This window comes from Panicum virgatum, unplaced genomic scaffold (assembly GCF_016808335.1).
Source record: "Panicum virgatum strain AP13 unplaced genomic scaffold, P.virgatum_v5 scaffold_1427, whole genome shotgun sequence".
Taxonomy (NCBI): domain Eukaryota; kingdom Viridiplantae; phylum Streptophyta; class Magnoliopsida; order Poales; family Poaceae; genus Panicum; species Panicum virgatum.
Window position 1 is genome coordinate 122,479 of NW_024376269.1, and position 27,885 is coordinate 150,363.

Consider the following 27,885-nt stretch of genomic DNA (forward strand, 5'->3'; position numbering starts at 1 on the left):
CGGCCGACCGTGTGCTGGCCCTGTTTGCCCCGGTCTTTGGTCAAAAGGCTGCTAGGTGGGCCCCCATGTCATGTATATGGGTAAGGGCCTGTCTTAAGTCTGTTTGGTAGTTCTGGTGGGCCCGTAGATCCTTATGAATGTGTCTGATTCGTCGAGGAGTTGTTGCCTCGGATCAACGGCGTGTCACCTTACTTTTGGGGTGCATTCTCCTCTCATTTCCAAGCATAAGCAATCTGCACATAAATGTACACCAACACTTTGTGGAACTCGTTAGTAATAACTCCTACCACTAGTTTTGACGCTCGTCTTTCATACGCTCATGCAGGAGCTGATGGCTTGCTCTGGTGGTCGGGTTTGTATCTTGACGCTTGGAGCCTGTTTTACCTGCATTTCTGCCCAAATTCCGATATAGCAATATTTCTAAGAGGAAACATGGAATTAGCTCTTTCTGGATAACATCAGCAGGTACGAGACTTTATTCTCATGATTTTAGGCTCAAGATGATGCCTGAAATGAGTCGTTAGCGAGCGTCAACAAGATCCCCCAGACTTAGTTTTTTGCTCGTCCTCGAGTAAAGGCAAGAACTAAGGCGGACCCGACTTCATATGATATGACACCTGCATACAAATTATTCTAAGCTTCACTCTTACCTGTGAATTTTGATGTGTCTACCATGAATTGTTTGGGAAGTTGAGGAGTGAAACAGTGCTGACTTCAGTCTCCTCCACTTTTCTGCTATATGACTGGGATTTAAAAAATATTTTTGCAAGGACCAACCATAGCTTTACTTCTCCATAGGATCTCTCATGTCACTCATTGTGTAAATATCCTCACCAAAGCATTGCTTGGTTTCATCCTACTTCTAAAGATAGCTTATGTGGAGCTCAAGGTAGGAGAAGAGGAAGCATGCACTTGTGTCACATATATTGCAAAATCAAACAATGGATCCATGGAGACAACAAATCAAACAAGCTGATCAAGATTGTGTACATATGTGGATGGTGGATGGTGGAAATGAAATACTCCTCTTATGAATCTCTCTCTCCTTTATTTGGATAACATGAGGACATGGCTATATTATTGTATATCTCTCTTTTTTTCTTGGACTTTCATGTGTCCAACTTTTTTTTTGGGTCATGCTTCTTAGGCATGCCATCTTTCTCTTTTTTTTCCATGGACATTGATATGTCCATTTTTTTTGGATTATGCTTCTTGGGCATGCCATCTTTTTTTTATTTAGATAACATGAGGACATGGCTATATTATTGTATATCTCTCTTTTTTTTCTTGGACTTTCATGTGTCCAACTTTTTTTTTGTCATGCTTCTCAGGCATGCCATCTTTCTCTTTTTTTTCATGGACATTGATATGTCCATTTTTTTTGGGTTATGCTTCTTGGGCATGCCATCTTTTTTTTCTTTTTCTTTTTTTTTGATAGCCTATGCCTCATTTGAATGATACTAGAGAGAGATCATTAAACATAGAGTTTATTTTGTGGATGGATGGAATGGCATAGCTAACTTCTAGAGTAGAAGTTCAACTGGTGGAGTGCACATGATCTTGATCAAACAAGTATGAAAGACATCTCACTAGGGTCAGAAAGTTTGAAGAGGCTCAATGCAACAACAAGGCTCATATGTGTAAAGATTTGTATAATGAAGATCAACATATGACTTTGGTAGGACAGACACGTGGAGTTGTAAAGCTTATGGAGGTTTTCCTTTTGATAAAAAAAAGTTTCCCAAACATAAAAGCAGATAAATCAAGGATTCTTCCATCAAACCATATCACACTAGTCAATAACTTAATAATTATGGGTTCTCTAAGATATGATTCACAAGCTCAGGCTTAGTAAAGAATAAAAGGTATGCATGCCAATCATAGAGAAGCACAAGCACCAGTGGATACCTTGAGTTTATTTTTAATGATTAAGAAAGTTTTCATTTAAACTCATAGGTTAGGGAGAGCGAGGGTTAGAGTGCGCTAACCGTCACGACGAAGAACGAACGGAGCTAGTACTAGTCAGCCGAACCTGAGGGTCCACTGCCCAATACTAGCTCTGATTCGTCTTGGCTTTTTGCATTCTGGCTTGTTCGGTGTTGCACACGTGTTGTGGGAGATCTCGAGTGTATATGCATGAAAGTTCCGAGAGATCTCCCCCACACTTGTCCTTGTACCTGGTGCTTATTCAAAAACAAAAATGTGGAAACAATCTAATAGCTCTAGCGGTTTTAAGAACCAGGGAGCTCCTAAAATTTATTAAAACTAGAATTTAATCTCACCGAGATACTTACTCAAGCAAGGCTGAACTAAGATTGCATCAACATGAGTATGTTGTGCAACATTAATCCAAAACCTTGGCCTACCTTCCCATTTGAATTCAGCTCACTGACTCACCCAATTGGATTTGGAGATTTCTGCAGGGGTTAGTCCACATATGCAACTAATATCTATACAAGTATTAATTCTGAGGTTCATCAATCAAACTTGACACCATGTCAGTTTGACAGAAAAATACATTTTAACCCAAGCACCATGCTTGATTTAAAAGGCCTATGAATGCATGCTATAGCATACATTCAAACCAGAGCATACAAGGACAGGAAAAGGGAGCACAAAGCATGATTGAGCACTATTCAAACACGGGATAAGTATGAGTACGAACCTGGTGATCCTCGGGCGACCTCCCGGTAGGGCTTTGTTTAATGTCAAAAGCAGGACATTGAGAGTACTTACCATGATGGTTTGTTGATGAAGACTCAATGTTGTCACCATGGCAACTCCTCTCTTTTTTTCATTTTTTTATGGAGCAAGAAGCGAGGACGTACACCAATTACAAGACAAGATATGAATCAAGAAAAGAACTTACTTTGGGGTACTCACTTACCTCCCCCACACTTGGAGTTTGCAGAACTTCAAGTGTATGGAGTTCAAGTCTCCTTCTGTAGTTGTTCTTCATCAAGGACATTTCAAGGTGTTGTAGTCGGTGTAGCTCACATGTTCGTAGGTGTTGCTTGTCCATCATTCTTCTTGATCTTCCCCTAGAAAGGTTAGCGACCAAAAATATCTGAAGGAAAACTATATCCTAGAACATGCTCTTGCTTTTTTATTGAAAAAGAAATGAATAAGTAAATAAATAAATAATAGTCCGGACTATCTTCCGGCAGTGCTTTGTTTCTGGTCATAAGCTCGACCATGATAACTCTTGCAGCCATAATTGGTGATGGGTCATTGTTTCACCACCAATCGTTGAAGCTAGCTACAAGGTTAATGCCACGGTGCACCCACGAAATCTACAATGTTTACGGTAAACATATATATCTACAACCAACCTTCTAAAGATTTTGCAGAAGAGGACCTTGAGTTGGTTGTAGTCCTCGTGTGTGCACGGTGCACTAAATATGCTTGACTCTGGAGTTGCATTGAATGAGCATGGTTTTCGTAGTATGTCAAAAGCGGAACTCCCATGCTCATTTGTGGAATTCTTTTCATTGGACTCCAAAGTCAGCGCAGTTCCATGGCCCATTGACTCTCCATCTCAAGAGATGCGTCGTGGAAGCTCATAGTTGTATCTCGATCGAGGTCGAGAACAACAGATTCTAAGCCATTAGGAAGAGGCTCACACTCAGTCGAGGATGATGATGATAATTCATCTTCACAAGAGTGAAGGCTACATTCTGAGTCATGTTCTTCAGAGGATTCTAGAACTCCCAAGAGAACGGGCTCGGATGATATGAACGGAGATGTATGCATCATCTCCTCGAGCGGGTTTTGCTCGGTAAGAGGCTTTGTGTAGCAGCACCGTCCAAATTAAACCGGCTTAAATGCACTAACCATCATCTTAATACTTAATCAAGTTACTGTGCACTTAAAACGGTATAACCTGACAGGCTGTCGGGTAAAATCCCGATTAAATTACTGTACTCCAGGATCACAATTGCACTTAGACCCGTACGAAGACGAGCACAGGTGATACCAGCACACAGAAGTCTTCAAATTAATTTACAACACCGGTTTTACATAAAAGGTTTAAATACAAACAACAGAGTTCAAACGCACAGCGGAAGTTTAAAACTGAGTTCGAAATATTATACGATAGCCACGACGACGATAAAAGGGTGAGCTCCACATCCTGCCCACCGATGTGATGCCAACCTGCCCAATCTTCACGGGGAAGACGGGGCCCACTCGACGGTCCAACCCGGAGGAAGCGGCTGTCCAATCCAGGACGCACAGATCTCCTCGAAGTCAGAGGGAACACAACCTGCTTAAAAGGGTTACAACAACCCTGAGTATACTAATACTCAGCAAGGCTTACCCGACTTTGGGTATACTTAGCCCATTACCTAGACATGCAAAGCTTTTTGGCTCTGGAGTTCTTTTGCTGAAAAGCTGCTAGAAGTGAATCCTTACTTTCAATATTTTAGCTCCATTTAGTATACCAAGTATTAACTAAATTCGCCTAATCATCTAGAGCACACATGGTGGAACAGATTATCTTGCAGTAACTCTCAAACCAGCCTTTTCCATTCCGTTTTCATTCCACTTTCTTACTACGATGTGACACAGTGACCAAGGTTCTCTTAACCGAGTGAGACGGCGAATCGATCCGATTTAACCTTGCAAGGTGGACCTGACTCACACGACACGCGTAAACCCCGTCGGGCCACACACGTCAACTGTTCCCATCATCACCCCGACGTCTGAATCACGCCTGCCAAAACCCGGGTGAAGGGTCCCTCACAGCGAACTCCCAGAGAACTAGGAGGCGACATACACTCCAACACCCGCCATCATTCCACTCCCAGAATAGCAGGTCGCGATTCAAAGTATCGTTGCAATTCAGGTAGTTAGCTTACCGGTTTCGACTACCTCCTACTTCCGGCATGTGGTTAGTACTGTTCAAACTCGGTCATCAGGGCCAGCAACGGTACGGTCCTCAATCGACACAGGCAGAAGGTCATGTTCTCAACTATTCCATATCCATATTCCAACTCATTTCCGCCCGGTCTCCAATTCTTTTTATTCAACAATTCATTTCAAGCCAAAACTAAGGGATCAAGATCCTAAACTCGCGAGTGACAGTAATCACTCGACTTCTACCGAAATCCTATTTAGCAGAGCATTTCTATCGACACCTGCATACTAGTATAGGCCCACGGTACCTAGGGAAAACATGCATACTATGGTTCCATTCAACTCCTAGAACATAAATGCACAAATAATTAAATAAACATTGAATAACTTAAATTATGGTTATGCTCCGGGGCTTGCCTTGCAGGTCAGCGGGGTTAACGAAGACCTCTGGAGTGGGCTCAACGGCGTCCTTCTGTGGCTCTTCTGCTCGTGGCTCCTAGACCGGCTCAGCAACTAGCTCGTGGATAGCTTCGTTCGCGGCGTCTACACGAATAAAAATATGCCATGCGCAATTAGAACACAGTGCAATGCATGAGCACTTAATGCGATGAAAAGATCAACACAAATTAGCCTGAAGTGTTTCCTTCAACCACAAAACTACTAAACTTGCTTGGGTAGCAGGGATTAAACAGACTCTTGCTTTGATGAGATTACACATGCATGAAACAAATAACTAACAACATTTAAATAAAGAAAAGAGCAACGCTAGGGCAAATTATAAGCAAAACCTAACTTGCATACAGGATCTAGCCACTAAAATTTACCAACTTAACGAGAAGCAGTAAAGCATGCCACCCAAAATTTTCCAACAAAAGCTGCTGCTAACAAAGCATTTAAAATAACCCTAGCAAGGTAAATGGAACATAAATAGATCTACCCAAAAGTGCATAGCAACAGGTCATGAAACTTTTACAGTGGGCTACACATGAAATGAGTAAGCCACTGCGAATTTTCCATAATTTTTAGAGCCAAGGAACTACCGACAATAAATAAACTAGGTTAAATGCAAACTGAATTTTTCAGCAAGGCAAAAGTGACAATTGACCTGCACAGCTATTTTTCCTCTGAAGATCTTGATTTTAGAAACTTAAAAAAATTTTGTTTGGCATTTTTTGCATTTTTCTGCGAATTTACATGGATTTAAGAACTTTCAGCCGAAAATAAAGAATAAATTGGAAACATTAAAAGGTAAAAGGGGGGGCGCTGACAGCCGGGCCCGACATGGCAGTGGGCGACGGCCCAGCTGCCTCCCCCCCTCCCCTGCTTCGCCCGTGCCGCGCGCCACGGCTCTGGGCCGGCTCGGCGGCCAACAGGGCGGCGGCGGCGGCGGCCTGAGCCGACCGCGGCACGCCGGCGGCACGGGTTGGCCCGCCCGCGGCCAGGGCAGGGCGGTGGGGCAGGGGCCCGCATGGGGCGTAGAGGGCAGGGGCGCGGGCGCGCGGCGGCCCGCGGCGGCGCCGAGGCAGGGGCGGGGCTGCGCGGGGTTCCCCACCGGCGGCGGTGTCAACCGGCGGCGGACGGGGCGGAGCAAGCTCCGGCGCGACAAGGCGGCATCGGCGCGCGCAGTGGCGCGGCCCCGAGCCGCGCGGCTCTGCCCGCGACGCGCGGCGGTGGGATGCGGCGGCGCATGCGGCGGCGCAGAGCCGTTCCGGCTATGGCGGCGCAAGGTGACGGAGGGATGAGGCGGCGCGAGCATCAGTGAGGCCAAGCGGCCTAGGGGCGCGCGGTGGTGGCTCGCGATCGCGCGCAGAGAGGGCCGGCGGCGTGCACAGTGGGGGCGACGGTGCATCCATGGCGGCGTGGTGGCCAAATGGCGGCGGCGCGGAGCGGATTCGGGTGGGGAAGGAGTCGAGGAGCATGAGTAGGGTGCGGCCGAGCTCGCCGTGGATCGATTTTGCGCGGAAGAAAGCCGGAAGGGGGTCGTCGACGTGAGGGGCGAAGCTCGGGGCGGAGCTTGACGGAGGTCGGCAATGGCAGCCGCGTTCTGGAGCTTGACTTCGGCCGGGGTAGGGCACGGCCGCGTTCGTGGAGGGATGGAGTGGTTTAGGGGCGAGGTGCAGTGGGTTGGAGCGCGACGAATCGAGCTGCGGCGGCGAGGATTTGCCGGTGCGACGAGCGGCGGCGGTTTCGCTCAGTGCTGCTCGCTCGAGCTCGGCTCGTCGTGCACTGAGGAGGATAAAGGAGGATTGGGACGGCACAGGAAGCTTCGAGGCGTCCGCGAAAGGAGAAGAGCGGCGTCGGGCGCGATTGCCGACGCGTGGACGCGCTCGCCGGCGACCACAGCGGCAGTATGGGCGTCGGGGCACAATATCGAGCACAGGAGGGACACTGTTTGCTCGTTTAAATGATTTTAGCCCGAGTTTGACCAGTTGAAACTCCAATTTTTATTTGGGAACTTGAAATTTGGCCAAAATAAAAGTTGTAGAGGAAGGAAAGATCTACAACTTTCGTTTTGGGCGAAAATTGATTTGGAACTCAGATCAAGGACAAAAACGAGATCGAACATCGTTAAAACAATGTTTAACGCATGAACTCGGTTAATGCTAATGACGCGCTTAAGCCATGATTAGCAGCTAAACACGAGATTAGCGATCACAATTAACACAGGGGTGTTACAGCCTTCCCCCCTTAAAAGAATCTCGTCCCGAGATTCAGGCATGAGAGTATTCAAACAGGCGGAAAGGGGTCGAAGATGTAGTACCTGGATGAGCGTTTAAAAACTCCGGATACTTAGATTTCAGAAATTCCTCCTTCTCCCAAGTAGCTTTGTCTTCGGAGTGATTACTCCATTGAACATTGTAGAATCGGTTGGTTGTGCGACGAGTAACTCGATCCTTGCGATCAATAATCTTGATAGGGTGCTCAGTATAAGTGAGATCAGACTCTAATTGAATTGAGTCACTTGCCACAGCTTCAGTCGGAACTCTAAGGCACATTCTGAGTTGCGATACATAGAAGATGTTATGAACTGCAGAAAGATTTGCCGGAAGATCCAACCGATAAGCCACAGGACCGCATCATTCCACAATTTGATATGGACCGATGTAGCGGGGAGCTAATTTCCCTTTTATTCCAAATCTTTGCACGCCTTTCCAAGGTGACACTTTCAGATAGACGTGGTCACCGACCTTAAAGACGAGTGGATCTCTTCTTTTATCCGCATAGCTCTTCTGTCGAGACTGTGCAATCTTTAAGTTGGCTTGGATAAGGCGGACTTGTTCTTCGGCCTCTTGAACCATGTCGGGCCCAAAGATTGTTCTTTCTCCGGTTTCAGACCAATTGAGAGGTGTACGGCATCGACGACCATACAATGCTTCGAATGGTGCCATTTTGATGCTCTCTTGATAACTATTGTTATAAGAAAATTCAGCTAATGGCAAACATTGATCCCATTTCTGTGGATAGGTCAAGACGCAGGCACGGAGCATATCCTCCAATATTTGATTTATCCTCTCGGTTTGGCCATCTGTTTGAGGGTGGTAAGCAGAGCTGCGAATCACCCGAGTTCCTAAGCAAGTATGCAATTGTTCCCAAAAGCGAGCAGTGAATTGGCTACCACGATCAGAGATGATAGTCTTGGGTATACCATGCAGGCATAAGATACGCTCAACATATAACTCAGCATATCTTTTTGTGGAATAACGTGTACTGACTGGAAGAAAATGTGCTGACTTGGTTAGCTTGTCGACCACAACCCAAATAGAATCGTAACCCTTTTGAGTTCGAGGCAGGCCAACTATAAAGTCTATACTAATGTCTTCCCATTTCCATTCTGGAATATTCAAGGGCTAGAGAGTTCCAGCTGGTCTGAGATGACTAGCCTTAACTCTTCTACAGATATCACACTCTGACACATACTTGGCAATTTCTCTTTTCATCCGAGTCCACCAAAATCGTTGCTTCAGGTCTTGGTACATCTTGTTGCTACCCGGATGAATTGATAGTCGTGAAGTATGGGCTTCGTCAAGAATTTGTTTTCTGAGCTCAAAATTTTTAGGCACCACTAATCGGTTCTTGAACCATAACACATTCTCAGTATCCTGGTGGAAGCAATCCACTTTAGGATCTCCTTCTGATAGTCTTCCCTGAATTTCCTTCACCCTTTTATCTTGCTTTTGTGCCGTGATGATGAGATCACGAAGAGTAGGAGTAAGCTCTAGATGGGCCAATGTACCAGGTGGTACGATACTTAAGTTTAGCTTTTCCATTTCAAAGCAAAGGGATTCGCTTAATGGTATAGCTGAAATGCAATGACAGTGAACTTTGCGACTCAGCGCATCGGCAACCACATTTGCCATGCCAGGATGATAATGCACTTCGAGCTCATAATCTTTAATCAACTCAAGCCATCTTCTTTGACGCATGTTCAAATCAGCTTGAGTGAAAAGATATTTGAGACTCTTGTGATCGGTATAGATGTTGCACAATGAACCTAAAAGATAGTGTTGCCAGATCTTCAGAGCATGGACCACAGCTGCTAATTCAAGATCATGAGTAGGATAGTTTTCTTCATGCCGCTTGAGTGATCAAGAAGCATAAGCAATCACTCGGTTTTCCTGCATCAAGACACAACCAAGTCCTGTGCCTGAGGCATCACAGTAGACATCAAAAGGTTTTGTAGTGTCAGGTTGGGCCAAGATTGGAGCTGAAGTGAGAAGTGTTTTCAATTTCTGAAAAGCTTCCTCACATTGGGCACTCCAATAGAATTTGACACCCTTTTTAAGAAGTTCAGTTATCGGCTTCGCAATTCTGGAGAATTCTGGGATAAATCGGCGATAATACCCAGCTAAGCCCAAGAAACTGCGGATTTCAGGAACTGAAGTGTGGGCTTCCCAATCGAGTACATCTTGTACTTTACTGGGATCCACAGAGATGCCCTCAGCAGATATGACATGACCGAGGAATGGCACTTCCTTCAGCCAGAAGTCACACTTGCTGAATTTGGCATAAAGCTGGTGCTCTCTCAGATGCTGAAGTACTATATGAAGATGATGAGCATGTTCTTCCTCATTCTTGGAGTAGATCAAGATATCATCAATAAAGACCACGACCCGGCATGAATACCGAATTCATGAGGTACATGAAATAAGCGGGGGCATTGGTTAATCCGAAGGACATCACCAAATACTCGTATAAACCATAACGAGTAGAGAAAGCTGTTTTTGGTATATCCACCGGTCTGATTTTGATTTGATGATAACCAGATCGTAGATCTATTTTTGAGAATACCTTAGCTCCAGCTAGTTGATCAAAAAGAATATCAATACGAGGAAGTGGATATTTGTTTTTGATGGTGACTGCATTCAGAGGTCGATAATCCACACATAGCCTCAGTCCGTGATCTTTCTTCTTTACGAACAGAGCCGGGCAACCCCAAGGTGAGGTGCTCGGTCGAATAAAGCCTTTATCCAGCAACTCTTGTAACTGGATTTTTAATTCCGCTAACTCACTTGGAGTCATTCTGTATGATCTTCGAGATATGGGCGCTGTGCCAGGCTGTAACTCAATGACAAACTCAATATCCCGGTCGGGAGGCATGCCTGGCAAGTCCTCCGGAAACACATCGGGATATTCACATACCACCGGAATTACTTCTAGAATTTTTCCCTCAAGATGGTATATGACAGTGGCTTGAATTGCATGCTGGGAAAGATGAATATCCATAGAACCATATGTGGGAGAGTTTAACTGAATAACACGAGAGGAGGTATTGATGGTAGCACCATGTTCCTTCATCCAATTCATTCCAAGTATGACATCTATCCCCTGGCTTGGAAGGACAATGGGTGTAGTCGGAAAAATCGTCCCGTTCAAGTCAAGGGCCACACCTCGAACGAATTGGCTGGTACTTAAGGGTGCGCCCGGTGTATGAATGATATAAGGTCTTATCATGTGGGTTACTTGCAAATTAAGCCGTGCTACACATGATGGCCTTAGGGGCCTCTGCTGCTGTGTCGGGAAATGGGGTGCCCACTGCTGCTGTTGCTGGGGTGGCCTAGCGACCCAACGGCCCTGCTGTGGAGGATGGTTTGAAGCCTGCTGATTTCCTGTCTGAACCAGCTTGTACCTCTGGGGTGCATTGCTGGAGGATCCGGCAGGTGCCTTTCTCTTCTTATCAGCTTTGTGCGCCAACGTGGCATCTTCCTGCGTGATGGCCTTATTAAACAGATCGGTAAAGTTGTTGCATGTGGTGAGGGCTAGCTTGTCCTGAAGCTTTGTGCTAAGTCCCCTTCTGAAACAATAATGTTTCTTCTCATCAGTATCCACATGAAAACCGCCATACTGGGATAACTGATTGAAAGTCTGAGCGTACTGGAGCACAGTGTTGTTCCCTTGCTTCAGGGCAAGGAACTCTGCCATCTTTCTCCTCATCAAACTGGTAGGGATGTGGTGGGCTTTAAAAGCTGCCACAAACTCATCCCAGGTGAGACGCGTACCAGTGGGAAGTAGAGCCTTGTGATTGACCCACCATATTTTTGCAGGTCCTCTCAGCTGTTGTGCTGCAAAGGCGGCCTTGTCCAATTCTGCACAATTGAGGATGCTGAACTTATCCTCAATGGTGCGAATCCAAGCATCAGCCTCAAGGGGATCATCGGCCTTATGGAACAGAGGTGGCTGGGTGGCCAGAAAACCGACATAGTCAGTTTCTGCAGGTGCTAGCGGGGGAGCGTGTCGACCTCTACCGGCATTGACTTGGGCTTGCACCAGTTGCCTTATCAACTCCATCTGCTCGTTGCGGTCAGCGATAAGAGCTGCAATAGCTTGAGCCAGAGAGGGAGGTTGTTGGGGCAGTGCTTCGTGATTATCATTGTCATGATTATCACCCTTCTGCAAAATAATCATTCCCCTGGTTAGCCATTTCGCTATCAGGATTAATTCATGCAAATAAAGAATGTGCATATATAATATGAACACACGGCATGAATCATTTCCCTTGCGATCTGGTTCACCAAGGGAAATAAAATGGTTTACTTCGGTTGAAACCGCGTCTACGCAACTTGAACCATAGATTGGTAACTCGGGTTGCACGATTTCCGACCAGAGTAGCTCTAGCGTAGGTAGCACTGAACATCTCCGAAATAGGATTTTAGATTCGCAGATAACCAAAGCACAGTTCCTCACTGGAGTTCCAAAATTTTCACGTACCCGCAGAATAAATTTTTCAAGAAGCGCAACAGTAAAAACATGGCGATCAAAATAAGTTTTTATGAAGCGCAACCGTAAACAACACAGCAATCAACCAACTCGGGTATGCAAGATGCAAGATGCATGCCACGTTCTAGCGTTTCTCACCCAAACAAGTACCAAATATGGTATACGAGAACAATCGGTGGCACAATTACGTACTCTCCCTATATATAGACTAGTCGTTCCTACGATCAAGGATTTTATAGCGCGCTTAACGTGGTTAGTTTCCTGCAAAAGAACATAGAGACAGATATAAATATCCATTTCTGGACCCTTCGTGCCAGCACACACGAACGGCCCCCATGTGTCCTACGCCACACGGGTAACGCATATGCAGTTTCCCACATATTCACACATACATTACCATCCACTATAGAGATGGCACCCAAACGTTCGACGCTGAATGGGCAGCGCTGCATACGTCATAACAATGTATTCACTTCCCGTACACTCGCCTTACGGGACATCCAAGGGTAGACGTGTCCCAAGAGTCACGGTCATGGCCAACCGCATGACAGGTTTACATCTCGTAACATTGCCTTACGAAATGGCCGTGATCACAATCACACGGCATGAAATCCGCACTCCATATCAGGCGGCAGATAGCGACAGACTCATTTGAATTGAGCCTTATCACCTCCTCGTATGCTCATCATACGGGACCCGCGCACGTATGAAACATGTGGACTATTCTAAAGGACTACCAAGAATGCTTACCTTGCTTACCTTAGCGGAGGTGCGTCGTTACAGAAGTAAGGTTTAATAAAAAGTAAAAGCTGGAAGTGCTGGAATAAAATAGATACTTAGATGCCACCTAACTTATGTAACATAATTAGGGCATACGAACTATCTATCCTATTCCTTAGCGCATCTAGTGTCAACTTTTCGAAAAAAACAGAAATCGATGCAAGGTAGGAGTTACTTAACGTAATTAAGCACACCAGTAATCACCCCAGTGCAATTTAGAGCTCTGATGCCAGCTGTAGCAGCACCATCCAAATTAAACCGGCTTAAATGCACTAACTATCATCTTAATACTTAGTCAAGTTACTGTGCACTTAAAACGGTATAACCTGACAGGCTGTCGGGTAAAATCCCGATTAAACTACTGTACTCTAGGATCACAATTGCACTTAGACCCGTACGAAGACGAGCACAGGTGATACCAGCACACAGAAGTTTTCAAATTAATTTACAACACCGGTTTTACATAAAAGGTTTAAATACAAACAACAGAGTTCAACGGCGTCCTTCTGTGGCTCTTCTGCTCATGGCTCCTGGACCGGCTCAGCAACTAGCTCGTGGATAGCTTCGTTCGCGGTGTCTACACGAATAAAAATATGCCATGCGCAATTAGAACACAGTGCAATGCATGAGCACTTAATGCGATGAAAAGATCAACACAAATTAGCCTGAAGTGTTTCCTTCAACCACAAAACTACTAAACTTGCTTGGGTAGCAGGGATTAAACAGACTCTTGCTTTGATGAGATTACACATGCATGAAACAAATAACTAACAACATTTAAATAAAGAAAAGAGCAACGCTAGGGCAAATTATAAGCAAAACCCTAACTTGCATACAGGATCTAGCCACTAAAATTTACCAACTTAACGAGAAGCAGTAAAGCATGCCACCCAAAATTTTCCAACAAAAGCTGCTGCTAACAAAGCATTTAAAATAACCCTAGCAAGGCAAATGGAACATAAATAGATCTACCCAAAAGTGCATAGCAACAGGTCATGAAACTTTTACAGTGGGCTACACATGAAATGAGTAAGCCACTGCGAATTTTCCATAATTTTTAGAGCCAAGGAACTACCGACAATAAATAAACTAGGTTAAATGCAAACTGAATTTTTCAGCAAGGCAAAAGTGACAACTGACCTGCACAGCTATTTTCCTCTGAAGATCTTGATTTTAGAAACTTAAAAAAATTTGTTTGGCATTTTTTGCATTTTTCTGCGAATTTACATGCATTTAAGAACTTTCAGCCGAAAATAAAGAATAAATTGGAAACATTAAAAGGTAAAAGGGGGGGCGCTGACAGCCGGGCCCGACATGGCAGTGGGCGCCGGCCCAGCTGCCTCCCCCCCTCCCCTGCTTCGCCCATGCCGCGCGCCACGGCTCTGGGCCGGCTCGGCGGCCAACAGGGCGGCGGCGCGGCGGCCTGAGCCGACCGCGGCACGCCGGCGGCACGGGTTGGCCCGCCCGCAGGCCAGGGCAGGGCAGTGGGGGCAGGGGCCCGCATGGGGCGTAGAGGGCAGGGGCGCGGGCGCGCGGCAGCCCGCGGCGGCAACCGAGGCAGGGGCGGGGGCTGCGCGGGGTTCCCCACCGGCGGCGGTGTCAACCGGCGGCGGGACGGGGCGGAGCAAGCTCCGGCGCGACAAGGCGGCATCGGCGCGCGCAGTGGCGCGCCCCGAGCCGCGCGGGCTCTGCCCGCGACGCGCGGCGGTGGGATGCGGCGGCGCATGCGGCGGCGCAGAGCCGTTCCGGCTATGGCGGCGCAAGGCGACGGAGGGATGAGGCGGCGCGAGCATCAGTGAGGCCAAGCGGCCTAGGGGCGCGCGGTGGTGGCTCGCGATCGCGCGCAGAGAGGGCCGGCGGCGTGCATAGTGGGGGCGACGGTGCATCCATGGCGGCGTGGTGGCCAAACGGCGGCGGCGCGGAGCGGATTCGGGTGGGGAAGGAGTCGAGGAGCATGAGTAGGGTGCGGCCGAGCTCGCCGTGGATCGATTTTGCGCGGAAGAAAGCCGGAAGGGGGTCGTCGACGTGAGGGGCGAAGCTCGGGGCGGAGCTTGACGGAGGTCGGCAATGGCAGCCGCGTTCTGGAGCTTGACTTCGGCCGGGGTAGGGCACGGCCGCGTTCGTGGAGGGATGGAGTGGTTTAGGGGCGAGGTGCAGTGGGTTGGAGCGTGACGAATCGAGCTGCGGCGGCGAGGATTTGCCGGTGCGACGAGCGGCGGCGGTTTCGCTCAGTGCTGCTCGCTCGAGCTCGGCTCGTCGTGCACTGAGGAGGAGAAAGGAGGATTGGGACGGCACAGGAAGCTTCGAGGCGTCCGCGAAAGGAGAAGAGCGGCGTCGGGCGCGATTGCCGACGCGTGGACGCGCTCGCCGGCGACCACAGCGGCAGTATGGGAGTCGGGGCACAATATCGAGCACAGGAGGGACACTGTTTGCTCGTTTAAATGATTTTAGCCCTAGTTTGACCAGTTGAAACTCCAATTTTTATTTGGGAACTTGAAATTTGGCCAAAATAAAAGTTGTAGAGGAAGGAAAGATCTACAACTTTCGTTTTGGGCAAAAATTGATTTGGAACTCAGATCAAGGACAAAAACGAGATCGAACATCGTTAAAACAATATTTAACGCGCGAACTCGGTTAACGCTAATGACGCGCTTAAGCCATGATTAGCAGCTAAACACGAGATTAGCGATCACAATTAACACAGGGGTGTTACACTTTGCTAGAAGATTTTCTAATTGAGGAGTAGCAGTGGCAAAAGCAGTTTCCCTAAGCAGTTCAGCTAGGCTCCCTTGAAGAGATGTGAGTGAATTTTCAAGTGGGTAGCCTATGAGAAGATCAAAATCGAGGACATCGAAGATATGAAAGTCTAGGTGCACCTCGATTTTGTCTAAGGTTAGCAGCACAGCACTTGCGACCCCCCGACATTCATTAATGTATCCAAATAGACAACATTTGAGTAGCTTGTCAGATGGTTTTAGCGTAACATCGCCCAACAAAGTATACGCTAAGTGCCATGGCATGATGTTAACCTCCATGATGGGGTTAACATGTGCTTCTATGGTAATTCCTCCAATAGAGCATGGAAGGATTGTAGAGGATATACTCGTCCAAATGTCTTCGGAAAAGCATCTCGCTCCATCTGACTGTTCCACCTCTACGACCTCCTCGAGAAATCGTTCGTGAAGAGGATCGGAAGAAGAAGGAGGTACCGTAGGACTAAGGGAAGGTTATGTCAGGAGATTGTGTAATGGATTGATACTGACAGAAGAAAGTTCCTCCCTTTATTGGGCGTTGTGGAGATTCGAGGTGTTCTGGATGTTTCCTAAAGGACTGTCCTCGAATCAGGAAGAGAACTCTGAAGGTTGAATTTCTTCTTCCTTCGGTGTTCATGGTTAGGGAGAGGGCTCAACAAATGAATATTGGGATGTGGAAGATGAAGGCTCAGATCCGGGTGTTGAGAGACTCCCATGGCTCGACGCAGATTCCTCCCGGCGGGGCTCACTATAGTCGGTAGCGAAGAAAGAGTCTTCTAGGAAACTATCTAGGATGTCTCTTCCTTCTTCCGGAGTTGTGTGTGCGAATCATCCTCCATTGGCGACGTCAAGCTCTAGGGCATTTTCCATGTCTAAATCCGAGTAGAAAACGTTCAACGATACTTCATTGGGTATAGACATGTCAGGGATAGATACCAAAAGGCGTGAAAATCTAGCCCATGCTGCACCTATGGACTCCTTCTCTAATTGCTCAAAATCGAGGATGACGGTCGGTAGGGAGTCCATGCGTCCGGTGAGGGAGAACGAGTAACAAAAGTCATCTCGAAGCTCCTCCCAATCACCGCTCATATTTTCTATCGTGTGGGTGTACTATTGCTACGCCCTCTCTATAAGAGAGAAGGGGAACAATTTCCACCGCAAGGCTTCCTGTGTCATGCCTAGGATTACTAGGCCCGAACACAGTTCCTCGAATTCTAGCAAATGCTCATAGGGATCTTCATGAAGAGAAGGGTCATTTCCGAACCATGGCTATAAAGCCTGGGTCGAGTTCATAGCTAGATGAGGAAGATGATGATGGCTCAGAGAACTCGCCCATTGGGGTGGAGAGCTGTGGAAAGGATGGCTGCTCCATGGGTAGCGGGGGTTTAGGTAGAAATAAAGAAAAGGAAAAAGATATGAGGACGACTGAGTTCAAAGATAATGTAGCTGTCGTTTCACGGCAATGGCGCTAGAAAGCTTGTTGGTACTTTGTAACGTCACGAATAAAATCCGCAAGTGCACGGATACTGTTGTAGCTTTCACCCAAGAGTATTCCAGATATCGTATCCACTGGGGAACGTGAGTACACTATCTATGGGTTCAGACAGTCCAAGGACACACACTGGTGTAGGAGGATAGGAAAGAGAGGACTTCTAAGATCTAGAATCTATGCCTAGAAGAAGAGATCACATTGCCATTATACTTCGAGGTACCGGTTTCGACCGGCTTATACAAGCTGATAGCTCCAGTAATAGTGCTCTATCCAATATCCGATTGTGGAGGATTACTAGGGCTCGAACAGGGCTGTCACCACCTGCCGGCTACCTCTACAAACCGTGGGACTATCAGACAACTGAGTGATATAGTCTAACCTAGACACCACGTCTACGCCTTTCCCTACTAACTCTAGAGGCATACAGGGTCCTTTTCTATCCGGAGCCCAACTCTAGAGTCAAATGCTACTCTCTAAGCATTCACATCAACTAATATAAGGCAGAGATGATAACTTACGATATAGACTCTAATTCTAAATAAACAAAGAAAATCTCGAACACTTACAACCGAGTAAGAATCCGTCGAGGTACAAGCGGAAAAGAGCGCCGACAAGCCCGACACTTCCCCCGACTCCTCACTCTCGTGTAGAGGTACAAATTGAAGAAGAGCGCCGTTACCGGCGCCCCTCCTAAGTACCTCTACTCCTGAACTCCCTAAGACAACACTCACTCAAGTGAGAACTCAAGAGAAGGTGTGATGTGATGGGTGTGGTGTGTGTCTAATTCTAACCCCCTCCCCTTGTATTTATAGGAGGGAGCCACTAGCCTCTTGCCCGGGAAATGAGCCAAACCGCCATTGGGGACCAACCACACCTCGCCATGTGTCATCTGAGAGGCGGTGGGGCCCGTGGGCTGTCACCACTAGGTCGGCCGACCTGGGGGGACGGCCAACCGTGGGCTGGCCCCGTTTGCCTCGATCTTTGGTCAGAAGGCTGCTAGGTGGGCACCTTGCTTTTGGAATGCATTCTCCTCTCATTTCGATGCATAAGCAACCTGCACATAAATGTACACCAACACTTTGTGGAACTCATTAGTAATAACTCCTACCACTAGTGTTGACGCTCGTCTTTCATACGCTCATGCAAGAGCTGATGGCTTGCTCTGTTGGTCGGATTTGTATCTTGACGCTTGGAGCCTGTTTTACCTGCATTTCTGCCCGAATTGGCTCTTTCTGGATAACATCAACAGGTATGAGACTTTATTCTCATGATTTTAGGCTCAAGATGATGCCTAAAATGAGTCGTTAGCGAGCATCAACACTCTTAGATTTTAATTTACTGTTGATAAAAATCGGGTGTCAGATCTTCTCGTAACACCCGAATTCTTCTGATCATAGTTTTCGAGTGTTCCATGCTGTCCAAATGCTCGGGTGTCAGATACCTGCGAAACACCCGGGTATGAAGTAGACAGGTCCTTGGAAATATTGATACATATACTATAGTCTTTTGTAACCATGTCTGTTATGCTCAATGCTTACATCCTTGTCTTTGATACTTAAATTACTGGCTTTCAAACTATGCCTTATTACTTTACAATCTCAATTGTATTACATCCAACTAATTGAAAGAAAAAATATTTTTATTTATTGTTGTTTTAATGGTCTGTTTTGTCATTTTGTAAAGCCAATAGATGAAGTTAGACCCGTTAACAAGTACACAGAAAGTGGCCCAACAGAGACCAACGAAAAAGATAGTATCCAAAAGCTCAAGACAGTAAACAGGTACGGAGGCTCAACTTCAGCTAACAGATTCTCAACTTACAGCCCATTAATGTTGTTTTCATAATGTTTTAAAATACCATAATTTATTTGTTTTTAAGCTTTAAATTCATTAACTAAGTAAAATTCAGTACTGGGCTTCATATGTTTTGGGCTCAACCTTTAATAGACAGCCCATAGCTCAACAAACAGCCCACAACAGAACAACATATAGTCCAAAACAGTCCAAAAACATTGCGAACTGGCGCAGCAACAGTACAGTCGGACCCATTAACAAAAACGGGCACAGCTACAGTACAGACGGGACCGGTAGCCGGTAAATTCACTGCCAAAACTAGTATTCAAATTTTGAATAATTATTCCATGGATATTTGGATGGACAGGCTAGTGACTTACATATAGCAAAATGTAAATCACCCAAAAAAGCAGTGACTTACAGATATGTAGGGGCGGGCCCATTGAATTCAAAGGTATTCAACTGAATACCCATTTTTTTTAAACAAAATTCTATGTGTAGCATACCCCATGTATATGGTTCAAAAAAGGCGAAAATAACACAACAAAACAGGCTCCTATGATCCCATTATGGTCCAAACATTATCAGCTGCTCACCTACCATCCCCTACCTCCGGCCCACACGGCCCAAAATATATGTCATCTAGGCCCGGCTACCCTCTCCATGCCTTCCCTTTCCCTCCCTGCTGATTCCCCCAGCGCCTCGCCGTCTGCCCTAGCCCGCCCGTCCACCGTCTCCCCCGCCGGGCGCCGCCTTGTGCCTCGCCGCCGCCCGGCCATCTCGCCCCCAACGGCTAGCGCCCGGACACCCGGCGCTCGTTGCCCCGGGGCGCACGCGCGCAGACCACGCCGCGCTGGTGGCTCGCGTAGGGCGGCAGGGGCCCGACTCCGGTGGCATGCCACGCACGGTGCATCTTCGGTGTGAACTTCGAGAAACAAATCTTTGTCTCTTTTGTGCTATTTTACTAGAATTCATTGTTATTTGCTTGTGAGACCTTGTTTCTAGGGTTTAGGCTCGATCTACTAGTATACGAGTTTCTAGTGAGAACTAACCTGTGGAACTTCATCTCTAGGAACTCCTGGTACTTGTATTTTTGCTCGATCTACTTTTCTTGCTCAGATTCTAGCTGTTTACATTCAGTAGTTTCATACCGGGAGTCTCTGTGAAAGAGCTCCGGATACTCCGGACCCAAAACCCGGAGTTTCCGGGCTTATACCCGGAGTCTCCGGGCTAACTCTGTAACTGACAGATTTTTTAAGTGTTTTTTGAGTTGCAGATTGCCTATTCACCCCCTTCTAGGCATCTTAAGGTCCTTTCACACCTCGCCTAAGATATCAAAAAAAAAAATTATCTCGAGTGGGGTTTGCAGTTTCCAAATTCTCTTCTTTAGGTTAGGAATATCTTGATGAATTAGTCCCAGATAATGTGATTTTACTATAAAACACATGTCTGGTCTCAGTTCCATTTGAAATCATCTATCTCTTGGATTAGTACCACTGTTGCTAGACATGAGGCAAGATTGTTCCCCATCGCGAACTTGTTGCCAATGAGAACTCTGCGCCAAGATAGGTTTGAGAGCAGCAAAATACACAGCACAAATCTTAAAGCATGATCCTATGCCCAGAAATTCGACCGATTCTTTTGGAAAAAAACTGTTGACAGATAAATAGCAATTCTCTATAATAAAAACCTCAGCGTGGAGTAGTAGAGAGTAGTTTGCTTGTTAGTACATGCACGACACGTATTGACGTCCAACTGCATGCCCTGCTTAGTTGGAGATAGAGGCCGGCCGGGTTGCATTTGAATTGAATAAGGAAGGACGCATGCATGAAACAACAATTAATAATGCGCGCGAAAGAAGATTTATTTGTCATGGTAACTCTGGAATCTATATAACCGGTGCTTTATTTTTTTAAGAAAAAAGTTGCAGGGACTCTATCATTAATAAGTCGATCGATCGTACTACGTAGAGATAGAAAAGAAACTTTTGCTTGCCCGGCCGTTCTCATGCATCCTCGCGTTTGCAAATTCCTCCTCCTCCGGTGCTATAAATTCAGCCCTGGACGCCTTAGGTTGAGAGCACGCAAGGCAACGACGACAGATCAGAGGTCGATCGCCGTGGGCGCGGCGGCATTGACAAATAAGCTTCGTCTGGCGATCTTGTGACGACGATGTCGACGAAGCTTGTGTTGACGGCCGCCTGCTGCTTCCTCCTCCTGCTGCTTCTCAATGGCGCTCATCACGTGGAGGCCCGTCGCCACCGCGAGCGTCGCAAGGACTACATGCTGTTGGTCTTCGGCGACTCGTTCGCCGACGCCGGCAACCGTCTGATGAGATCATCAGCAAAGAGCAGGGCATCGCGTGGGTGGTACTACCCTACGGCAGCTCTGACTCAGCTCACCGCAACAGAGCAACCGGCCGCCTTTCCGACGGCCTGGTGCAATCAGATTTCCTCGGTACGTACGTACGTGTGTGTATATATACTGCTGTATCTCTGCATATCAATCGTCGATGGTCGATCGATCTGATGAGCTAGCTAGCTAGCCTAGAACTAGATGGATCGTCTGGCCATCTGCAAGTTAACTGCATGCATGCATGACTATGATGTAGTACCAGCTTTTTGCTGAATGGATTGATGAATAAAGTAGTAGCAGTAGCTTTTGTTGATCGCATGCACGCAATAATGCATTGGTTTAATTAATTTTATTTAAATTTGCATGCAATGCAATGCAGCGAGGATGCTTGGGAACAATGATGAGTCCCCTCCTCCCTACAGTCCGGGCGAGGATGGGCCGGACGGCGTCAACTTCGCCCTACCCTTCTCCGGCGTGTTGAACGGCCCACAGGAGGAGACGGCCCTGGGCCAAGGATAAACTTACCGGCGGTAAGTCATTTACCGGACCGCACCGGTAACGGAAAAATACCGAAAACCGGCGGTTTACCGGATTTACCGGTCGGTAAACCAATTCAAATTTGAAACCACCGAATTTCGTATTTTTCGACCGGTTTCCGTTGTAATTTCGGTGGAATAGGCTGCATAATTACCGAAAAATGTTGACCACGGTAGAAAACAACAAATTGTGTTAAGAGAAGTGTAATATTTTCAGAGAATTATATCTAATTCTTATATATAATAGTTCAATATGCATAATGATTTTCTTACAAAGCAAATATTAATAGAATTGACGTAAAACATATGTATATCAATACAAACCACAATCCAAATGCAATAAAATATAGGTTCAACTTGTTAACACAATTTATAGGTTCAAATAAAATATAGGTTCAAATAATACAAGTCTCAAATAGTTAACACATAATATACTCTAAAATTTTTATTTCGGTGTTTTCCCATAGGAAAACCTTACGACCGACCGGAAATTGTTGATGACTCCCATTGTAACGTCGAATCCTATAAAAAGGAATAAATAAAATGGGTGAGAAGATGTAAAAGAAATGAATGCAAGTGAGAAAATAAGATGTGTTACCTACATATTTAGGTACTCATTCGGAGGGATCTTGCTCTGGGGGATATTCCTGATAGTACATGTGAGGATTTCCATATGGGAGATATCCTTGATAGTACATATGGGGATATCCATATAGAGGACGCGGAGGGACAGCCATCGGATGTGGTTGTGGTGGCCACACAAAGGAGGGTGCCGACGGGTAGCTGTAGGTGGAACTGACAGAGGTAGAGCTACCATCATCCTCACCGTCGTACGGGCCTAATGGACGAGTATTGCTTCTTGTGCGACGTTGAGAGCTGGGTGCTCCATGATCTTGATCTTGTGTGGCATGAGTGAAGGCAGTCTCTCCCGTAAATCTCATAGCACCAGTTGGAGCACCACTAGTAGAAGCACCACCACGATCATCCCCATCATCATCGTCATTGTCATCACCACCCTCATTGCCATCACCATCATCGTCATCGTCGTCGTCGTCATCATCATCACCACCACTACCACCATGTCCATCATCACTAGGCTCTGGTGTGGTATCGTCAGTGCCAATGCTTTCCTCCTCAACGTCACCCTTTCTTTGTTTTTTTCGTTTAGACTGATTTGGAGGAATTTTGGTCTTTCTTTTCCCTAGGTGGGTGTCACCAATATTCTCTCTGGCCCAATCATCAACATTTACTGGCTCACCCACCCTACGTGCGAGGTCAGTCAAGATCTGAGCAGGCACAGGAGGGTCGGCAAAATCAGAATCTTCATCTAAGGTTGGTGCTCTATTTGATCTACCATGCTGCATCCATTCTTCAATTGGCCTGGTCTGCCGATACAATGAGAGATCCATGAAGCTAGTAGCAGGATCGAAATCACTTGCCTCAACTGTAGCTGTTGCACGCTGTGAATACGAAGCCGAAGGTTGTAGTGCACATATACCAAATTATGGAGCTTCATGCTGCTTAACCTGTTGCGAAGCTTTGTGTGAATAAAGGCAAAGGAACTCCAATTCCTTTCACATCCACTTGATGATGCGCATTGAGAGAGTAGTCGCTTAGCTGCTATCTGAAGATGTGGTGTTTCTGAACCAAACATAGCCCACCAACTAGCTGGAGAAGTGCCTCTATCTTTTGCCATCCTCGCAGCAAGGTCAGATGAGAATTCTCCAAGTTTTCGACGAAAGAGCTCATACTCTTGTAGTGCACGTGCTGCTCTGTCGATGTCAAAAAGTTTCTCCAGCCCTTTCCGAAGGTCTCCAAAGACATTTTCTGATATTCCAAACGCATAACAAGCATATGGGTGTACGGCACAAGCAGTGTGCGCATACGTACCTTCGAACACACTAGCCAACCTTCTGTCAACAATTTCCATGATCCTGTCACACCTTGCCATATCTGAATGGAACCGGGTATGATATGTACGCTTGAGGCTGCCGTACTCCATAAGAACTTCACCCAAAGTTGGAGTCTTGTCTTGATCAGCAAATCGCAAAAAAGAATAGAGAGGCTCCACATCATTAATAACATACTGCATGTTTGCCCACCATTGAACAGAGGTCATGCATTCGAATGCATACTTGCCTGCTTCAGTCTTGTAGTGGCGTGATGATCTATATTCAGTTGACATCATCCATATCATAAATTGATCTTTCTTCTTCATAAAACTCTCCAGAAACATATAGTTAGTGCCAAATCTTGTTGCATTCCATTTAACTAGCTCCCCACCAGTGGCACTCTTAAACATGGAGTGCACACTATTAGAATTGTATAACCATTGACAAATATATTGGGCACTCTGAATCATGGCCTTGTGATCATCCCACTTTCCAATATCTTTAAGAATGAGGTTGATCGTGTGGGCAAGACATGGCTGCCACACAATGTGAGGGTACTCCTCTGCCAACAGCTTGCAAGCCTTCTTAAAGTTGCTGCCATTATCAGTGACTATCTGAATCACATCTTCTGGCCCTATATCGTTCAGAACAATTGTTATCTCCTGCAAGTTGTTGGAATCCATTAGAAAACTACAAATTCTTACAAATGTCATGATCCATTAGAAAAATACAAATGATTACCTTAAGTATGAGATGATGATCTTGTATTTTTCCAGTTACATCAATAGACTTCCAGAAGTACATCATTCCATTGCAATATACCAAGAAGTTGATTACGCTATTGCGAGAAATACCGGTCCATGAATCACATATGATAGTGGCACCATACTCAGGGAACTCTTGCTTCCACTTGTTGATCTCCTTCTTTATCTCCTCCACGTTCTCTGAAAGATATTTTCCATCAATGTCCCTCCCAGTTGGGATCGTGACCCCAGTACCTGCATGCAATAATCACATATGATCCGGGATGTACAATACAAATTGGCATGCAATAATAAATGATTATTTACCTTGTTTCTGTGTCTCTATGATGGCCGCCCTAAAGTAAGGGTCATCTACCTTCCGTCCAGGAATACCAACGGAGTGGCAAGCCTTTGACCACGCCCTACCCAGCAACTCTCTCGCAGTCCTCCCCTTAGACGTCCAAGGCCCCGTATCAATCCTCTGCTGCCTCGGTCCGGAAGCAGTAGCAAGGTTATAGTCCCTTGCCCGCTCGGGGATATGTGACCGACTCCTAGAAAACATCCTCCCAATTGGTCTAGAGCCACCACCTGGATCCCGTGCCTGGCCTGATCCAGAACCACCACCCCTCTCATACCTTGGACCAGCCCTTTGCCTAAACTCATACTCTTCCCGTGAATGTCTCAAAGCTTGCTGCAACTCATCATCCTGCTCTTCTTCTTCTTCTTCCTCACCTTCAAAGTCAACATATTGAGTACTTCGAGCTGCAGCATCTCTCCTACGTCTATCTTGCTGTCTTTCATACTTCTTCGCCTTTATCTTGTCCAACTCACTAATGAAAAAGTTCTTCACCGCGGGGGGAACCGAAGGGCAATCAATAACATCATGACCTCTATGTGCCAAGTGGTCCTTGAACCGTGTTGCCCCTCCACCGCTCTTTGATGTGCCACAATACTTGCACTTGAAACCCGATCCCCTTTTTTCTCCATGCTCCCAAACAGGGTCAACCATTTACCTGCAACGGTGCAACATTCATACACATGCACATGCATATTCACATACCAAAAAAACATGCACATTCTCAATTTGTCATAACACATGCATATTAATTTTCACATTTGTACTCATACACATACATAACAAAACATGAATAACAAATACATGCACATTCTCGTTTTCTAATCCATAAAAACATTGTATACTTCTACTAATACTTATATTACACTACTTGCTACCATAAAAAAATTCAAACAAAAAAAACCTTACCCACAGCAGCCGGATCCGGTCGGTAGGGAGAAAAACCGGTCGGAATCAAAGATTTACCGGCCGGAACTTCCGAAAACCGCAAAACCCGGAGCAAGCGGAAGCTACGCGCGACCGGCGACGAAATCCGGCCGAAACACCCCGATTTCCGCTCGGGAAATGACGGGAGCGGCCGGCAGCGGCACCGGCGCCAGCGCCCGCCCGGAAACCTCTTCTTGCCGGTCGGAAACCGCCTCCACGAGCGCGGAAACCGGTGGGATCCGGTCGGAAATCGCCGGGAGCCAAGGAGGGAGCAGCTCGGGTGTCGGAGGACTGGAGGAGGAGAAATGGGGAGGGTGGACGGCTGCTCGGGGCGTGCGAATGGATAAGGTGAGTCGTTCAACAGTAAAAGCTCATTTTCTTTTTTTTTTACACAACATATGAGGTTACATTTCAACAAAAAATATTAGTCCAAAATGCTCATAAAAATGTCTAGTTTTTTATCAGATTTTTACCCTATTTTATATAATTTTTTTGAAATTTTCAAATTTGAAAACGGTAAATGCGAAATATCACCGAAATCCATTTCTCGGACACTACCGGTAACGGTAAATTTTCCGGTAAACCGGATTTACCGGTCGAAATTTTTTTCCATGCCCTGGGCACCCAGATCGACCAGTTGACAAGGATGGTGAACCGCCGGGACGTGGACCTGGACGACGATTACTCCGTCGCGCTCGTCTCCGTCTCCAACGGCCACGACTACTCGCACGTCAGCGACACCACCAGCTCCGAGCAGATGAACGCCTACATCAGGGACGTGACGGATGGAATCGTGGACGCCGTGAAGCGGTTGCAGGACCTTGGTGTCTCCAAGGTCCTGGTGAACTCGCTGCCGCCTCTCGGCTGCACGCCGTGGCGCTCCAGGCTCAGCAGCTACGCTCGGTGTGACAGCAGCGGCAACAACATCGCCAACACGCACAACATGCTCCTCGCACAGAAGCTGTCTGGATTTGAGGACGTCCTGCTACTCGACCTCTACAGCACCTTCGACAGCGTCGCCCGATCCAAATCCGGTATTTGTTCGTCTTAATTAATTTAATTTAAATTTTTCGATCCATTATTGCATCTCAACGATCTGTGCGTCCTACGTACGTAGGCTCGACGCCGTGCTGTGATACCTCGGACCCCAATGGGTATTGTGGACAGGAGGACGGCAGCGGCAGAGCTCAGTACAGCTTGTGCGCCAACCCGGACAGCTACTTTTACTGGGATTACATGCACCCGACGCAGGCCGGATGGGAGGCCGTCATGGATCAGCTGCGAGGACCCATCCAGGATTTCTTGGCCATCTCTAGCTAGCTAGCTAGCTAGGGATTATATATATTAGTTACCTTCCTACTATTATTATTATTATAATTATTAGCTAGCAAGTACAGTTCGTGTCCTTTCGAGATAGATAGTAGCTAGGTTTCATTTGGATTAGTTAAGTTAGCTATTTTGTTCTTCAATCTGGGCATGCCAGCTTCGATATGATTGTATCACAGACCATATATATATCATCATGCATCAGATTAATTAATTGTGGGGATTATATTATTATTATTATTATTATCAGCCTGCGTGCTTGATGATGCATGATCACCTTTAAGCTTGCGAATAATAATTCTCAATAGTCCATTGATCTCTTGCAATGATCATAATAATAAAGCCACCCTATCATAAGTACATACATTTTATAGTTCACCATGTAAGCATCATATATAATATACATGCGGACTACACGCCTATCATCACAGACGATAAACCCATGCATGCATGCCACAAATTAAAAGAATATAACCAATCGTATATTATGTCAGAGGCAACTATAATATATAGGGAGATGTTCAGATAGATTGGCCGAAAGGGGTAGTAAGGCGCTGACTGGTCAAATGTTTGACAAGGAGGTCATCACTCTTGGGTATATATGCAAATGCCTACCGGCCGGCCTTCAGAGATTATATAAACATAAGGATTTGCGTACGTGTGTTCATAGGGGTGTGAGTATGCGTGCGTTGTGAGTGTCTACGTTGTACTATGTAATCTCAAAAAAATAAGATGCACACACAATCCCTAGAGTATTTATTCTAAACATTCATTTTATTTTTCTCATATTAAATATATTGAAGTGGAAAACAATTAAATAACATAGAGCACAAAAATATATAGTAGATTGAACATTATTTA

The 27,885-nt window shown here is 46.3% G+C and overlaps 2 protein-coding genes across 2 annotated transcripts; one reads left to right on the plus strand and one right to left on the minus strand.

The window, feature by feature from the left end:
• Positions 1-23,394: 23,394 nt before the first annotated feature.
• LOC120693989 lies at positions 23,395-25,840 on the minus strand. Its single transcript, XM_039977180.1, has 5 exons — positions 24,744-25,840; positions 24,415-24,671; positions 23,672-24,335; positions 23,533-23,608; positions 23,395-23,422 (listed from the first exon to the last, which is right to left on the minus strand). The coding sequence occupies exons 1-5, from the start codon at positions 25,423-25,425 to the stop codon at positions 23,395-23,397; spliced, it is 1,707 nt and encodes a 568-aa protein (XP_039833114.1). The 5' UTR covers positions 25,426-25,840.
• Positions 25,841-26,344: 504 nt separating this feature from the next.
• On the plus strand, positions 26,345-27,018 carry LOC120693991 (GDSL esterase/lipase At5g03610-like). The gene is made up of 2 exons (XM_039977181.1): positions 26,345-26,732; positions 26,816-27,018. The coding sequence occupies exons 1-2, from the start codon at positions 26,345-26,347 to the stop codon at positions 27,016-27,018; spliced, it is 591 nt and encodes a 196-aa protein (XP_039833115.1).
• Positions 27,019-27,885: the final 867 nt, after the last annotated feature.